The 16,584-nt window shown below is 50.3% G+C and overlaps 8 protein-coding genes across 8 annotated transcripts; 5 read left to right on the forward strand and 3 right to left on the reverse strand.

The window, feature by feature from the left end:
* Nucleotides 1–77: 77 nt before the first annotated feature.
* Nucleotides 78–2,013, forward strand: BO80DRAFT_421057 (zinc metalloprotease). The gene is made up of 5 exons (XM_025718513.1): nt 78–176; nt 286–468; nt 535–1,281; nt 1,347–1,539; nt 1,598–2,013. The coding sequence occupies exons 1-5, from the start codon at nt 162–164 to the stop codon at nt 1,828–1,830; spliced, it is 1,371 nt and encodes a 456-aa protein (XP_025580180.1). The 5' UTR covers nt 78–161; the 3' UTR covers nt 1,831–2,013.
* BO80DRAFT_421059 (uncharacterized protein) lies at nt 1,863–2,842 on the reverse strand. The gene has a single exon (XM_025718514.1). The coding sequence runs from the start codon at nt 2,647–2,649 to the stop codon at nt 2,155–2,157; it is 495 nt and encodes a 164-aa protein (XP_025580181.1). The 5' UTR covers nt 2,650–2,842; the 3' UTR covers nt 1,863–2,154.
* A 126-nt stretch (nt 2,843–2,968) lies between these two features.
* Nucleotides 2,969–3,769, forward strand: BO80DRAFT_498756 (mitochondrial 54S ribosomal protein bL34m). Its single transcript, XM_025724149.1, has 2 exons — nt 2,969–3,098; nt 3,279–3,769. Exons 1-2 carry the CDS (start codon nt 3,034–3,036, stop codon nt 3,637–3,639), a joined length of 426 nt encoding a protein of 141 aa, XP_025580182.1. The 5' UTR covers nt 2,969–3,033; the 3' UTR covers nt 3,640–3,769.
* Nucleotides 3,770–4,517: 748 nt separating this feature from the next.
* BO80DRAFT_345028 (putative zinc metalloprotease) lies at nt 4,518–7,789 on the reverse strand (the record flags this gene model as incomplete). The annotated part of the gene is made up of 3 exons (XM_025715304.1): nt 4,518–4,715; nt 4,773–6,844; nt 6,898–7,789. The coding sequence occupies 3 exons, from the start codon at nt 7,787–7,789 to the stop codon at nt 4,518–4,520; spliced, it is 3,162 nt and encodes a 1,053-aa protein (XP_025580183.1).
* An 853-nt stretch (nt 7,790–8,642) lies between these two features.
* BO80DRAFT_397113 (uncharacterized protein) lies at nt 8,643–11,519 on the forward strand. Its single transcript, XM_025717365.1, has 4 exons — nt 8,643–8,941; nt 9,017–9,512; nt 9,571–10,594; nt 10,645–11,519. The coding sequence occupies exons 1-4, from the start codon at nt 8,780–8,782 to the stop codon at nt 11,462–11,464; spliced, it is 2,502 nt and encodes an 833-aa protein (XP_025580184.1). The 5' UTR covers nt 8,643–8,779; the 3' UTR covers nt 11,465–11,519.
* A 197-nt stretch (nt 11,520–11,716) lies between these two features.
* BO80DRAFT_372085 (WD repeat WDR12/YTM1 family ribosome biogenesis protein) lies at nt 11,717–13,474 on the forward strand (the record flags this gene model as incomplete). The annotated part of the gene is made up of 2 exons (XM_025716512.1): nt 11,717–11,852; nt 11,934–13,474. The coding sequence occupies 2 exons, from the start codon at nt 11,717–11,719 to the stop codon at nt 13,268–13,270; spliced, it is 1,473 nt and encodes a 490-aa protein (XP_025580185.1). The 3' UTR covers nt 13,271–13,474.
* BO80DRAFT_421062 (mitochondrial 37S ribosomal protein uS13m) lies at nt 13,406–14,377 on the reverse strand. Its single transcript, XM_025718515.1, has 4 exons — nt 14,186–14,377; nt 14,080–14,124; nt 13,758–14,024; nt 13,406–13,631 (listed from the first exon to the last, which is right to left on the reverse strand). The coding sequence occupies exons 1-4, from the start codon at nt 14,186–14,188 to the stop codon at nt 13,587–13,589; spliced, it is 360 nt and encodes a 119-aa protein (XP_025580186.1). The 5' UTR covers nt 14,189–14,377; the 3' UTR covers nt 13,406–13,586.
* Nucleotides 14,378–14,532: 155 nt separating this feature from the next.
* Nucleotides 14,533–15,934, forward strand: BO80DRAFT_421063 (peptidylprolyl isomerase). Its single transcript, XM_025718516.1, has 6 exons — nt 14,533–14,697; nt 14,781–14,858; nt 14,924–14,940; nt 15,004–15,107; nt 15,178–15,322; nt 15,382–15,934. The coding sequence occupies exons 1-6, from the start codon at nt 14,590–14,592 to the stop codon at nt 15,566–15,568; spliced, it is 639 nt and encodes a 212-aa protein (XP_025580187.1). The 5' UTR covers nt 14,533–14,589; the 3' UTR covers nt 15,569–15,934.
* The last annotated feature ends 650 nt before the right edge of the window (nt 15,935–16,584 follow it).

Here is a 16,584-nt window from a genome sequence, read left to right on the forward strand (position 1 = left end):
CTGCCCTGCCTCCGAGGCCACCGCCGCGGTTGACTAAGGCGCGGCCCATCTCTCCTCTCTTCTACGGTTACTCTCGTACTCCCCATTGCTTTGTCTGCAACCAACCGGCCACATCTCAGCAGGCTCAAATCTAGGCTGCTGTTGTGCTGCGGGCATTCGCAATGTACATTCTCGAGGTAAAGTTTTCCGATCGAGCTCTTTCCAACGTATTAGAGGATTATTTGTACCTCCCTTCATAAGCTCCAGGGAAGCTCCAGCTAACTCGGATTACCGTGGCCGTTACAGCAACTGGCGCGTCTTCTTGACCGCCCATTCATCCCCTGGAAGAATGTCCTCGTGGGGTTCTCTTTGGGTCAGTTCCTCTTAGAAGGATTCCTGTCTCTCCGTCAGTACAAAGTCCTGCAACGAACCAAGCCCCCGCAAGTGTTGGCGGGTGAAGTATCTCAGAAGGTCTTTGATCAGAGCCAGGTGAGCTATTTCCACTCAGCCCATCAACCAGGTCATACTGATGCGTGGCCTTCTCTGGTTCATTAGTCCTACGGTCGTGCAAAGGCCAAATTTGGTCTCGTTGCAGCTCTTTACGGTCAAATCCAAAATCTTGCATTCATCTATGGCGACGTTCTCCCCAAACTTTGGGGGCTTAGCGGTCTTCTGTTGGCACAGTACTTTCCTTCTCGGTTCCAGGGCGAAATCTCCCAGACGCTTCTATTCGTCTTCGGATTCAATCTAATCAGCACGGTCCTCTCTCTGCCGATCTCGTACTACAACACCTTTGTCCTTGAGGAAAAGTTTGGTTTCAACAAGCAGACCTTTAGCCTCTGGGTTACCGACATGCTCAAGGGACAGATGCTGGGTATCGTGCTTGGAACGCCCATTATCAGCGCAGTGCTCAAGATCGTCCAGAAAACTGGCAACTCGTTCTTCTACTACCTGTGGCTCTTTGGCGTTTTTCTCCAGATCTTCGCTATCACCATCTACCCGATCGTGATCCTGCCTTTGTTCAATAAATTGTCGCCTCTTGAACCCGGTGCTATCAAGACCGGTGTCGAGAACCTCGCTAAGAAGCTGAAGTTCCCCCTTCAGGAGCTGCATGTCATCGATGGTAGCAAGCGGAGCGCTCACAGCAACGCCTACTTCTATGGTCTGCCTTGGAAGAAGCACATTGTCATTTACGACACCCTGATCGAAAAGAGTGAGCCTGAGGAGGTGGTTGCAGTCCTGAGCCACGAACTGGGTCACTGGAGCCTTAGCCACACCACGAAGCTATTTGGTATTGCTCAGGTACGTTCACAGGCGCAGAAGCACATCACTCACCACTTGACAATATGTTAACTTTTGCATTTTAGTTCCACATGTTCTACATCTTTGCGCTCTTCTCTGCATTCGTGAACAACAAGTCACTGTATCAGTCATTTGGCTTCTACGGTCAACAGCCCATCATGATTGGATTCCTCTTGTTCTCGGATGCGCTCGCGCCGATGGATGCCGTTGTCAAGCTTCTGATGAACATCCTCAGCCGCAAATTCGAATTCGAAGCCGGTATGTCTTCCTGGCATCTATAGCCTTGGTCGGGACAAATTACTAACTGACTTATCAGATGCATTCGCTGTTGGTCTCGGCTACTCTGAGCAGCTGGCGCAGTCCCTTCTCAAGCTGCAGATCCAGAATCTGAGCACAATGGATGCCGACTGGATGTACGCAAGCTACCACTACTCCCACCCTATCCTTTCTGAGAGACTCAAGGCGCTCGGATGGAAGGGCGGAAAGGTTACCGGCCTCAAGGAGGAAGATAGTGAGACACCGGTTAAGGCGTCAGACCGCGAGCTGTGAATCTGAAGATTTGTGTTTCGCACGTTCCCTTGTTTTCTCTGGTACGGTGTTTGGGACCGGTTGAGGAAAGGCCCGGGTATGGGCTTTTGAAGGTATTTAGTTGTGGATGGATTTTTGGCTTCTATCACCAAAGTAAAATAAGAAAATCATGATCGTCCTCCAATAAGACAGTTTCGCCCTGAATGCGCCAATGCAGTATGCATGTTGTCTATTTTGTGACCCAAGACAACAACAGAAAAGCAGATCCCATAGTAGAGCTGATGCAACCCAGTGCAAACCCGTATCAGCAAAAACAACAACTTTTCTTTGACTTTCTCTTCGTATTTAGGCGTTGGCCTTGGCCCTTTTTTCCGCCAGTCTCCGTTCCTTCTTCTTCCGCTTCCTTTCCTCCTTATCAAGACCTCCGGCGGCCACGGCATCCTGCTCCGGCTCAGCAGCATCCACGTCCATCTGTCCTTCATCGTCATCCTCAGCAACGACTTCTTGAAGTTTCTTCGGATCCTCCCACCCCTCAGTTCCGGACTGCGCATTACCCTCCTCTCCGGCGCTGAGCTTCGCAAGAGCCAGGTCCCGACCGAGGACCTCACCCGCCAGTCCAGCCTGGACGCGCTTCAGATTGTGCAGGATAAGATTCGGGGCTGCAGCCGTAGTGCGCGAAGTAGGACCATGTTCGCTGATACCGGCATTGGGCTGGAGTGCGGGGTCTGTGGCGGCGCGATCGAGGTAAGCGGCCAGGAAATCATGCGCGGCGGCTTGGGAGATAGGCTTGGAGGAGAGGATCGTCGTGGGATGGAGCGGGGAGGGACCCTGGGCGGCCATTGTGAATATAGATTGTTTCTCAAGTTGTCGCAGATGTAGAAGTATAAGATGTCGTGGTCGGGATCTCGATTACGATGCTTGCGAATGGGAGATTTCGTTCAGGCGTCAAACAACAAGACCAGGAATAATATTATCTCAAGCAAGCAGAGTAAAGCACACCCGTCGGCTTGCGAGTTGCGCCAAGTGAGAGCAGATATGGAGAACTGTAGATGCGGACTTGCATCGCCGGCGGAGAGAAAAAGTCGGAGGTGGTCCGTGCACTGCGGCGCCGGAGTTCAATTTTCAGTCCGCCGTCACCTCCATCTCCTCGCATCTTCATCTCCAGCTTTCCGCGTCGGCGTGGTTCGATTCCGTCTCAACTCCCGGTCCCTTCTGCTCGTCAACATGCTGTGCGTTCGGTGCAGAGCTCTCCCCACCGCTTTCAGGTCCTATGCGGCCCCGGCGACCAGGTACGTCCGTTCCACGTTACCATTCAACATCCAATCAAGTGGTCACCCAATGGGGACCTATTTATATAGGCCCTAACTACCTGACTACCGGTCCGGGCCATCAGAAGAAGAATCAATTACCTCAATACTACTTTGGATGATCATTGAATGGACTGACCGACTAATCAACTGAACAACTAGACTTCCCTCATCCGCTCCGCTCACACCCATCGCAACCTCCCTATCAACACCATTCCGAACCCTTTCCTCCACCACCCTCACCTCCCTCCGCGTCCCTAGCCAACAACAATCCATCCCCTCTCAGAGCCTCACCTTCTCCTCTTCCTCCATCCGCTCCCTGCTCACCACCAACCCCTTCACAACCCAACAGACCCGCTCGTTCTCCGCTAGTGCCTCGTTGGCCGGAAAGCGCGCTACCTATAACCCCTCGCGGAGGGTGCAGAAGCGCCGTCACGGATTCCTAGCTCGGTTGCGCTCACGAGGTGGTCGGAAGATCCTCATGCGGAGAAGGGCTAAGGGCCGGAAGTCGCTGAGCTGGTAGATTAGTCGAGGGTTTCTGGTGCTGGTTGATGTTAAGTTGTGTTATAATTTCATGTGTGTGTGTGCGTGTGTGTGCTGTGTACCATGAACCATCGTCCTTTGCCTTTTTTTTGAATTTGTTTTTATTTGGGGTGGGTATAGGGGGGGGGGGGGGGGAAGCATTGATGACATATCGACCTTGATTGGGGTGGGAGAGGTTAGCTGGTTTAGGATACCACGTATCCTATAGATTGCTTAAGCGGGCTTGAGCCTGGTTTGGGAATCTTCTGCGTTGCTGGATTGGTGGTGATGCGGGTCAGACATTATGTGATACGCGATCTATCATCAACAGGACGTTGACCTACGTGTACCATATACATTTATACATAGATATCATGCTGTTATCATGGGGTTTCGTTTATTGCTTATTCGATGATTTGATGGTTTCATTATAAGAATAGGGTTTGGTTTATAGGTAACAAGGGTCTGAAGGCATCTTTGGTGCTACTTCGGGTGTAATTTGTGGGTATGGGGTGCCAATTACGGAGTGGTAATCTAGTATATAGACTGGGCCCGATATATTTCGATCCTTCCAGCGATACCATCATGCTTCAACAACAGTGTGCTATGACCCAGGAAAGATAAATACGCCATTTCGGCTTTCACTTGCTAGATTATCTGGTTATTAGGGGTTTAAATATCAGGCCGTTATAGTAAAAACATATCATTAAAGTCATTGCGCGTCTGCCTAAAGACATCTCTAACAATACAGATAATCGGTCTGCCTATTTACTCTCCTCGACTTCTCCCGACTCATGATGGTGGTTGGCTTGATCTAGGTGTCATTGAGTTATCGGCCTTGAGAAATCCCATCATGTCTAACTGTAGTCGTTAATAGCATCACTCATCAGCTTCGTCGTCAGACTCTTCGTCATCATCATCGTCTTCGTCTTCGGATCCAGTTTCATCATCCTCATCGTCGTCGTCAGACTCCTCATCCTCATCATCACCAACCTTCAGTCCATAGTCATCTTCAAATTCCTTGAGTGCCTGTACCTTCGGAGTGAATCCGGATGCCTCGAGGCCTTCCTTGATCGTCTAAGCCAACAGTTAGTCAACGCTACATAAATATTGTCAGACCTGGGAAAGACATACATCCTCAAGCACTGTGGCGCATGTAATCACGATATTCGCAGTAGTGGGGTTGAACAAAGGCAGGATGATGTGCTGCAATGCGCCCTTGACGTCTTCGATGCTAGTGGCGCGCACCTGCTTGAGCACCCTCTCCTTGTAATCGCTGGGCAAGCGTCGCACCACCTGTCGGACAAAGCTGCCAGAAGCAGCATTGGCAATGGTCGCTTGCTCGTTAGCAAAGCTGACAACAATGCTGCTGATCGAGCCTTCCAGCATCAGAGGATCGAAGGGGATGGCTCCAGAAAGATGATCCTCAACAATCTGCTTGCTTGAGTCGAAGGCCTTATGGGCGTTAGGAGAGCGGTATACATCGAAGTTGACAAACCCGGTGTCGATGTTGTAGGCGAAGGTGGTGCCATAGGCTAGGCCCTTGCCCCGAACTGCAACCCAAAGGGGTCCCTCCACCGCGTTCATGTATGAAATTGCGACCATCAAGGCAGCAAGTCTCGGGTCATCATACGAATCAAGACCCCGTGCCGTTGCATATGCAAATGATGAATCAATCGTTGGCATAGGAACCACATACGACTTGCCGCCCAACTTCTGGCCAGCCTCACTGAGCAATGGTCTCCTGGCCGTGATAGGTTGCAGGGGGGCACTCGCACCCAAACGCTCAGTAAACGGTTTCCATGCCGACACAGGGTTTTGGAGTTTCTCGAGGTCCGCAATAACTAGAACTCGCATGTTCTCGAAACGGAAAAGAGCATTTCTAATCTCTTCCATGCGCGCAACGACAGATTTTGGATCTTCGGCTAGTTGTTTCTTGATCCTTTTCAGGTAACGGGCCTTCACCAAGGTGCTCCGAGCACGGACAATAGACTCTGCCGCGTAGTGAACCATCACATGCACAGCCGCAAGCATGTCATCGCCACTGCGCTTAGAATCGGGCACATCGGAAAGCAGTCGACTGGTGATTGCTCGCAGTCGCTCAACATCGAAGATCGAGTTCCAGGAAAGCTCCTGGATCCATGCAATCGCCGTGCTGTATTTGTCGATTTCCACCTGGAATGAGATACGCAGCATCTCCGAGTTGCATAGACTTCTAGCCCCTTCCATGGAGTAACCCACTGTATCTCTTTCAAGCTCAACGACAACTTGTTCAAAGTTGATTGTCTCCCCGTCACGGTTGACAGGCAGGTTGAAGAATGCCTCCGTATAAACAGACAACAGCGGGCGAAGTTGTACAGGTACAGCTTGCGCAGAGATGAGGAGGGAGAGCTGAACAAAGCTACTAGGGATATGCTCAAAGTGGATGAACAAGGGCAGATCAGAACCGTCGGCATCCACTAGCTTTTGCGCTTTGTGGGCTGGGCGGCCGGAATCCAGGGCAGCACCAGATCTGGCTGTGGTAGTCTCCACGAAATGAATAGACTCGATCCCGGGGATTTGGAATCTCTCCAACATCTCCTTAGGGATTTCCTTGTCATTCTCGGCTTTCGCTTTTTCCAGCTTGTCAGCCAGCTTCTTCAGGCCATCCTCACCCAAGAGCTTCTTCTGCTCCGCGACTCTTGCTTCTTCTTCCTTCTTTAATGTATCGGACATTTTCACGGAGGGGACTCCCAGAATGGTGACATGTTTGGCGTCGGAGATCCATCTCTTGATGAAACTGCGCCACTCTCCCTCGCTCCATTTTTCCAACACTTCATATTCTTTCAACGTCGCAACATCAAGCATAGTCGATCCGTCCCGTTTTCCGAAAAGGAAATCCGAGATAACGTACTCCGCAAAGGACGAAGCAGAGCTTTCCGTAGAAAACTTCCAAGTCCGTCTTTGTCGGTCAATGCACTCTTTGATATACCTCATATCAAGTTCTTTCTCCATGGCATCCTTGAGCACTTCGAAAAATCGGTTTTCTACCTGCGCGAGTTTCTCCGTCTCGACGCTGGTCAGAGTGAAGCGGATCTCGATGCTAGGACGGTCTTCGGTGGCGTAATAGACGGCACTTGCGAGCTGTTCCTTCTCAACCAGGATATTATCCAGGAGAGAAGCAGATGAACCAGCCAGATACAACAGTGCAACGTTAACGGCCCCAGCTATCACAAAGTAAGTTCCAGTCCGAAAAGGCAATATATCGCGGCAAACTCACTTTGAACAGGGTCAGAGCAGTCGGGGCCAAGGAATCTTATCTCTATCTCCCCAAAAGATTCATCTTCTTCCGGGAATTCCACAGTCTGCACAATGGACTTCTCCAAGGGCGGAGCCTGCTTTGAATCTACCCAGGGCCTCTTGAAGGGCGAATCGGGACTGGGAATAACGTCTAGGATGGTATCTTCAAATTTGTCCAAGGTTTCCAGCATGTTTTCGTGGTCTACCTCGCCTGTGATGATCAAACACAAGTTCTTGGGCTGGTACATTTCGCGGTGGAACGCCCGGATCCGCTCCGCTGTGAGGACACGGAGCTGCTCCATCATACCGCCTGTCTCGTAGCGGAAACCCACACCATGTGGATAAGTCAACCGACGAGCAGTTAGATCAATCAACTCTGCAGAATTATTCTGCACACCCTGCATCTCCGAATAGACGACTCCGGCATCGTTTCCGGTGCCATCGATGTGATGCACTTCGGTGTAACACCCTTCATCTGTCAGAGTTGGAGCTATGACATGCTCTAGGTACACGGGCAGAATCTGAGCGAATCCTTCCCAACCAGCTGTGTCCAGCGTGTAAGCCGTATGGTCTGTGGCCGTCCAGGCATTAGTATTGGAATAAACACGCGTTGCAAGCTTGTCAAGGAATCCCTTGTATCTATAGTTCCGCGAGCCCATGAAACACAGGTGTTCCAATGTATGAGGTGCACCAGAGTCATCGAGGATCTCAGTGGCTAAAACAAAATATCCTGTGACTTTAGGGCCTTTTTGGTCGATGACCACTACTCTCATGCCCGTCCTCTCCGATTCATACTGGACAAACTCGCTGGGCGAATAGTCCGGCTTGAATCTCTGGAGCAGCTTGAAATGGCTGTTTTGACTAGGTGCCATTTTGTTAAATGATCTCTGGAAATGTGCTTGAATACCAAATCCTGTGATCGCTCCCCGTAGCAACAATCTGGAAGATAGTCAGCACTCCATAGAGCAGCGAGATATACGCTTAGGGACGCAGATAGATTATTATTCATTCTAGGGAAACTAGCAATGCTTGGGGTTTGGGATGCTGGATATGAGGAGGGAAAAAGCACCCATTCCATGACTGGAATACCAATAGCAAGACAAAGGGCATTGAAAACTGTAATAATACGACATAATGAAGGTCACGAAGCATGCTGTATGATGGCTAAAACTGTGGCAGCCGATATAAGGCCGGCTGAGGGATTGAAGGATTGGTAGAGACAACGACGGAGGGGCAGTCTTTTTTCTTGTTCTTTTTTTTTATTCATTCAAGGTGAGGAGTGGTAGCATAGACTCACATGGATTGAGAAGCGTTTGCCCGAGTCAGGCCTCTCAAAATTATCTGAGACAACACGATGGACTCTGCTTGACGCCGGTTATAACAGATTCAAGAATTTCGTAGGCACACAGTTGGCCGCTGGACGAAGGTGCCCTCCAACTGTAACGGTTCGGAGTGGAGTTTAGTTTCCCGTTTTGATAGAGATCACCATGCCAACACTTCTTCACAGAAATTCAACCCAGAAGCGGTCCCAGAATGTCTTTATAGGACACAAAGCCGAAGAAATTAGCAGTCGCTCGCACCCATAGACCAGGTCTCACTCTGACCGTGGGGAAAGACCAACTCGTTCGCGGTCTTGCCTATCGCAGCCAAGGCGGTGAGCGGTGCAGTCACATGGCGGTGTTGACAGCTCGCCTTCCCTTTCGGTTGCTGCCCCGGAGCTGTACTCTTCTGGTTCAATACCAGGCAGATCTTCGACAAACGGGCGCGAGGCATTCTCATGTCCTGTCGCTGTCACTTCTGCTTTCTTCGTCGATCCGCTAACTATCAAAAGACAGAAACTCCCGTGTCGACATCGATACAAGATGTCGGCTAAGGCCACAGAGCAGGAGATAAGCCAGTCGGTGCTGGATTTCGTGACTGACGGTACCTATCCAGAGTCGGAGCATGTAGTTGCTTCCAACTTTCCTACCTCTGTCTTGGTGAAAGAATTGGAGCTGATATCAAAGGCTAGAGAGCAAGTTGAGGTAAGCGGTGTCAACTGCAGAGCCCCGCATTAGTACCAGTTTAGATGATAGTATACTGAATTACATATCCCATAGGCCGAAATCAGCTTTCTTAGTCGCGAAGATGACTTTGACGCCGACGGGTGGATTTCACAAGCGAAACAACTTCATGCCGACATCGAACGTTCTAGGGTTACTGCGCGTGAGATTGTCGAGCAACATGAGAAGACGCAGCCTTTACAGTTGAGGGTCGAAGATGCTTCCGCAAAAGTTGGGCTAATTGAGACCGAAATTGCATTCAATCAGGCCGTGGCTAGTGCACTGGTAGAAGTACAAAAGCTCTGTAGACAGCTTGATGACGGACGGACGGCTCTTGGAGATGGCCGCGTTATGGCTGCCATCGAGATATTGGAAGCTACTGAGCATTCTGTCAAGCAGAACAGCCACTTTACAAACACGAACGTCTTACATATACTGCTAGAAAATACTGCTGGACTGCGGAAAGACATAATGGAAGCTGTCCGTAACCATTGGAACGGACAATTGCATATTGACAAGAGGGAGGGGAAGCTGGTGATATCCAGAAACAACGGTAGGATACCTTGACCCGGTAGCGTCCTAATGAGACTGTACACTAACAGAACGTATAGGTGATTTATTGGAAGAGACTATCGTGGCTCTAACTCGGCTAGAGATGTTCTCTTCAACAAAGGATAGGTTCCAAAAAGAGTTGATGTCTAGGATAATTGATCCGGTCTTGCTGCCCGGAGTCACTGGACACAGCCACAATGTTCGTGTCTCGGAGTCTGCAATCTGTCTCGAGCCGCAGCCATCGGTGACTTCTGTTTCTGAACTTCTTGATCGCATAGTCAACGTGCTGGGATTTTTGAGGCAGTGTCTGCCAGGTTCCATTGCAGACTCGTTCTCAGATATGTTCATTCCCTCGCTGTCATCGAAGATCATTGAGTTCTGGTTATCACCCGCGATCCCAACCGAACTTGAAGGCCTGGGCAAGTTCGAACAGATCCTTGATCGTGTCCTTAAATTTACCAAATCCATGGAAGGTTTTGGCTGGCACGGCCAAGAAGAACTCGTCTCTTGGGTTAATCAGGCTCCACGCCTTTGGCTGGCTAGACGACGGGTTGACTCGTTGGACCAGGTTCGCAGAATTCTCGTTGCATCCCATGGTATCACACAACAGGTAGAAAGAATTGAAGTCGAGAAAGTTTCTGAGAACGACAAAGCCCTCCTGGAGAATGCTACACCTGATGACTGGGACGCTGGTTGGGAAGAGGACAACGAAAGCGGCTCTAAAGGGAAGCAGTCTGCTATTCCCGACGATGAAGAGGACGTGAGCGCCTGGGGTCTTGACGACGACGATACCGAAGAAAATGACATGAAAACGAAACAAAGTACAACTACGACATCCGCGGACGAGGATGATGCAGGAGATGCCTGGGGCTGGGGAGATGACGATGAGGAACAACATGCCGACGATTCACAGTCCAAAGAACCCGCTTTTACTGGGGCTGCCAATGGCAAGGGGGTCGCACATCAGGCCTCTCCACGAGAGGTTACCTTGAAGGAGAAGTATACTATAACAGACATTCCCCACTCTATCTTGGGAATTGTTAAGCAGCAAATCACAGATTCCAATGCCATATCCCAACCTGCGTAAGATTCCCCCTTGAGAGTCGCCCCATTGCAATGCTAATACATCGCAGACATGCCCACTCACGCGTTGTTTCCTCTGGAACAGGACTTCTTGCGCTCCCTACCCTGATACTGGCCATGTTCAAAGCTACCGCCTCGACGTTCTACGGACTCAAATTGAATGCAGGACAGATGTACCTATATAACGACAGCTTGTATCTCGCCGATCAAGTGCGTAATATCGCCGAGGAGTACCAGCTCACAAGGCTTCATGCAGATATTGCCGCACTTGAAAAATATGGCAAATTAGCCTACAGCAAGGAGATGCAGACTCAGCGCACAATTGTCACGGACCTTCTCGATGGGGCACAAGGCTTCAGCCAATGCTCAGAGCAGCCGTTCCTTGGCGAATGCGAGAATGCGATCAGCGCGACTGTGGACAGAATTCGGGACGTTTTCAAGGAATGGCAGCCGATCCTGTCACATTCCGCGCTTCTTCAATCCGTCGGCTCGTTGGTATCAACTGTTGTCAGCAAGATCATCATTGAGATTGAAGATCTGGGAGACATCTCAGAACCACAGTCCCAGCGACTTGTGTCATTCTGCAACCAAGTGTCCCAGTTAGAGGATCTGTTCATCCCGGAGGCCTTGGAAGACACCGAACGTTCGCCCATGACAGCCGTCTATGTGCAGAACTGGCTAAAATTCCAGTATCTGATCAATATCCTGGAAAGCTCTCTGGCCGACATCAAGTTTCTTTGGCTGGAAGGCGAATTGCGTCTGGAGTTTTCACCAGAAGAAGTAGTCGATCTGATTGAAGCTCTTTTTGCTGAATCCGACTATCGGCGAAAGGCCATTTCAGATATCCGAAGGGCATCCCGAGGGCAATGATCTTTTACTCATGAAGTTGTATATAGTATTTTAAACATAGCAATTCCACCCTTTCTCCGATGTGCCTGCTGCGTAATTGTCCGATGGACCTTCTTATCGCGTGGTGTTGCCGCGGGGAATCTCCGCGCTTTGCACATGTGGCCGCATCGGCCGCCGTATTTTTTTCCTCACTCGGTGGAGTTTTCTCGACTGCGACTTGATGCGCTTTTGATCACGCTCTCTATATCCCCCATATTTTCTCGCAGTGCCATTATGAACGGTGTTCAGGATTCGGCTTCGGCTGCGGCCTCGTCCCAGTCCGCGCAGAGGCAGGTGCGTGTGCAGCTCATTAGCAAGCAAGAAGATATTGCGCTGCCTGAGAATACCGGCCCCATCTTGGTTCCCACTGGTAAGAATGCTTTGCGACAGATCACTGTTGGTCCTCTTTGGATAATTATAAGTGCTCACTATTCCTTGTAATATATTGTAGGCTTGCGGAGATATGCGCTTTCCACCTTAGTGAACAATCTCTTGGCCAACGACAAGCCGGTGCCATTCGAGTTTCTGATCAACGGCGCATTCCTTCGAACTTCGATCGATGAATACTTGACGGCTAATGGCATATCTGCGGAAACCACTCTGGAGATTGAATACATCAGGGCGTTGATTCCCCCGTTGCACATTGCCTCGTTCGAGCATGATGACTGGGTCAGCTCGGTGGATGTTCTCTCTGCGACCTCGCCTGCCGCGTCGTGGGCTTCTGCGATTGTTTCTCCAGGTCAGGAAAGGATTCTTTCGGCAAGCTATGATGGTCTGCTTCGTGTCTGGAATATGTCGTCTCAGATTGTCGCAACTTCGCCCTCTCCGGCCGATGGAGGGCACAGTGCATCCATCAAAGCTGCTAAGTTTGTCTCGCCGAGCTCGATCGTATCAGCGGGCATGGATCGCACCGTACGACTGTGGAAATATACCGAGAGCGAGGATGGATTTTCTGGAAAGATCTCTCCCCAGATCGAGCTGTATGGGCACAAATCCGCTATCAACTCATTGGCTGTGCATGCACCCTCGAACCGTATTCTATCTGCGTCGTCCGACCACAGCGTAGGTTTCTGGTCGACAAAGAAGTCAGATGCCCCCGCTGCTCCTGAGAACCTACTTCCGTCTGCCGCGTCACGAAGCTCCAAGCGGAGAAAGCTGAGCACGTCTGTCAGCATCCCGCAACGCGGTCCGCTTGCGCTGCTGTCGTCCCATACTGCCCCGGTGTCGGCTGTGATTTTTGACACGAATGACTCGACTGTTGGTTACTCTACTTCTTGGGATCACTCCCTACGTACATGGGACCTGGTCACTGCCGCCTTAGTGGACACCAGAACAACATCTCATTCGTTGCTATCTCTTGAGCATCTCCCCGAACATCACCTCCTCGCGACAGGAACTTCCGCTCGTCACATCACCCTCATCGATCCTCGTACATCAGCGACGACTATCTCTGCCATGACCCTGAGAGGCCACACCAATGCCGTGGTTTCCCTGTCCCGCGATCCTAATAGCAGCTACGGCCTCATCAGTGGTAGTCACGACGGCACGTGTCGGATCTGGGATATCCGGGCTACCAAAACGGATAAAGACGGCGTGGTTGGTGAGAGTGTGTACTCGATTACCCGGAAGAGTCTGGAAGAGCAGGGCAAAGCGGACGTCAAGCGTGTGGGCGGAGAAGGAGTCAAGGTCTTCGGCGTGTGCTGGGACCGTTCGGTTGGTATTGTCAGTGCCGGTGAGGATAAGAGGATTCAGATCAACCGAGGAGAAGGCGTGTTGTCTTCCGCATGAGAGGAGTTGCACATACGGTTCTGGCGTTATGAAAAGTTTGGTTCTGGCTTTCGTTGAACAAGCCACTTGTATGAGCTGGTGTTTCCCATTTTTCCTGCAATATATTATTAATTGCTTTAAAACCAAGTAACACGGCATTATTATATCTCTTCAGTCAGATGTCTCATTGTCTACATAAAGTACATCTCGGGGAAAGAGATTATCAAGCCAGGAAACTAGAGTACAAGAACAAAAATTTAACGCCATTCCATGCCCCTAATAAACCAAAATCGGACGCAAGACCGCTGGGGTCAATAATAGAACCACCATTTTAATCTTACAGTCTTCTCTCCATACGGTTGAGCTTGACGGCGGTTTTGATCTAAGTAACATGTTAGTACAATATCTTGTCTCGTACAATCCCCCGTAGCTACAGCCACCGGTGGGGATAGATTCAACCCTCTCCACCACGGCATGCACAAGGGCACAAAATGAGGGAGAAACCAACCTGGCTCCTTGTCCGTTGTCCCCGAACGGGCAGACCGAGCGCATGACGCCGACCACGGTAAGTACCCGTCTCCTTCAGCCGCTTGATGTTATCGAGGTATTGTCTCCGGAGATCGTTCTCGATTTTCATGTCGGACAAGGCGGCCGTGATATCAAGGACCTGCTTGTTTCCCAACTCTCCAACCTTGCATGTCGGGTGAATGTGAAAGCGAGCAAGCAGACGGGTCGAGGTAAGATTACCGATTCCGAAGAAGGATTCGAGAGATTTCTGGTTTCAGTCAGACCGGGCGTTGAGGAAAGCATGAGAGTCCGGAGTTGCTTGCCTTGACGAGGTTTCGCTCGGGGAAGTTCACGCCCAGAATGAAGACCTGACTGCTGGTTAGCTACATCCTTAAGACTAAATACTATGTTCAATCATATGATTCATACCATCTTGACGAATTCAAGTTGTTGGATCCTTGGAGGAGTATGGGTATGGCTTCAATTGCCTATGCACTGCACTACTCTACTATCAACCGCCGCAGTTGGTACGGGCAGTTGAGCGCGGAAGAAATTAACCAGTAACAATGTTTCTCCGAAAGACTTAGAGTAATTTGCACTCGGAATTACCGATAATACAGGTATTCTTTGTCAGTTGCGGTGGGTTGAGCAGAAATTCTCACTTCTTAGGCGCTAAATTACGTAGACGCTAACCCCCAACCGATCATGGTGGTCTTGGCACCTCCGCAGTAATGCAAGCTGGCCTCGATCCGCGCGAACGATTGCTCCTTGAGTCTCCTGCGCTCTCAAACAATTCGAAGTAGTCTCCTACGCTGGAGTCACCCTGAGCAATCATGAACTTCAGAAACCTTTTCCTGTCTTTCTTCTTCGTTCTGGCCGTTGGGCTTGCTCTTGTCCACGCCGAGGACGCTCAGCCCCGGGGCCCCAAGATCACCAGTAAGGCATGTATAGCTGCGATCCTCGGGCGCTTTAGTCAATTCGTATCGCAATTCGAGTATTGCATACTGACTGAACCCATGTACAGGTGTACTTCGATATTGAACACGGAGACAAGCCCCTTGGCAGAGTCGTGCTTGGATTGTACGGCAAGACTGTTCCCAAGGTAGGTGATCGCCGCACTACTATATCTTGGGTCTCTAGACTGATAAATTCGTTACGGATGTTTAGACCGCTGAGAACTTCCGGTATGATTTCGAGGATTGAGCTCGCTAAATCATCTTTACCGTGCTGACATCAATTGTTTTCAGTGCTCTCGCTACTGGAGAGAATGGCTTTGGTTACGAAGGGTCTACTTTCCACCGTGTCATTAAGGACTTCATGATCCAGGGCGGTGACTTCACCCGTGGCGATGGTCAGTATTTGCATTATTATGGATGAATACTCCGAATGTCCCTTAGCATGCTGACCGTTCACGCGAAAAGGCACCGGCGGAAAGTCGATCTACGGCGAGAAGTTCGCAGATGAGAACTTCAAGCTGAGACACACGCGTAAGGGACTCCTGAGCATGGCTAACGCCGGCAAGGACACCAACGGATCCCAGTTCTTCATCACCACCGTCCCTACTCCGTAAGTATACCTCAATCCGGTTAGTGGTGCGACACTTAGCTTATTGGATCTCGTGACAGATGGCTTGATGGTCGCCACGTTGTCTTCGGCGAAGTGCTCGAGGGCTACGAGATTGTCGCACAGATTGAGAATGTGCCCAAGGGCCGTGGTGACAAGCCTGTGGAGACTGTCAAGATTGTCAAGAGTGGAGAACTGGAGTCGGAAGACAAGGCCGAAGAGAAAGGTAGCAGCCATGAGGAGCTGTAGACCTGTTTCCTGTGGTCTCGGCCTGTTTCTCGATAAGACTGTGATGTGCTGATTACTCGTAAAGAATCGAGCTCTGAAGAATCGTCACAACCTTCAGCTATCCCTGTTGTTCCTTCTCCAACCCCTCTGCCAATGACATCTGACAACACTCCCTATATCTTCCCGAAATTTGCAGCGCTTGCCATTGTTGTTGGTATCTTGGTGGTGCTGGTCCGAAGCAGCCTCAAGAGACAACAGGAGAAGGCTGAGAGGAGCGTCGTTTGAGAGATAGCCTCATTACGTTTGCGAAAGCATATCGAAAGTAGACCTTATTTCACGATTGCAACTCCAACTTATCTAGTGAAAGCTCCTATGACTCCAATATAGTGGTATTTGCTATGTACGTAGTACGTAGTACGCATATGATGGATCGAAGCACAATTCATGCCCGGTCTGATCAGTCGTGGCGAGTGCACAGTAAACTGGCCAGCAGTGAGATCATCTCTCGGTGGCAAGTAGAGAGGCTTGGCCTCCAATCGGCCCAACAATGTACTTTTGTGGTAAGCTCCACTGGCAGACAGCGGCAAGGATGCGCCTACTACCAAGTACTGTGTACCGCGCCCCTCTTAGGCGTAGGTAGTACTACTCCGTACGATACTTTGTATTCAGCGCGGAACATTGAGCGATAAGATTTACTCCTCCCCCACACAGTAGTGTGTACACAGCACGATACTATGGTACACAGTAACTTTGTTGACCCACCCCTGATGGCTCGTATGGAGGCCACGCACGGCTAAGACTACTACTATCTTGGCCTCGTACAGAGTACTCCCAGTAGTATCACGCCTCAGTAGTATCTGAAACTGTTGACTGAGACTCGTAAAAGGCATATATGCGGCCTGATCTTAGCGTGGTCGAAATAATCTTGAGAGCATACTCTCCACTGGACACCCCCTTCCTGGCTGGGCGGTTTTGAGCAATAGCTATCAGATAATTACCTAGAATGCTAAAAGTCGTGACAATACATAGTACTATGT

Source organism: Aspergillus ibericus (genome assembly GCF_003184845.1).
Source record: "Aspergillus ibericus CBS 121593 unplaced genomic scaffold BO80scaffold_2, whole genome shotgun sequence".
Classification (NCBI taxonomy): domain Eukaryota; kingdom Fungi; phylum Ascomycota; class Eurotiomycetes; order Eurotiales; family Aspergillaceae; genus Aspergillus; species Aspergillus ibericus.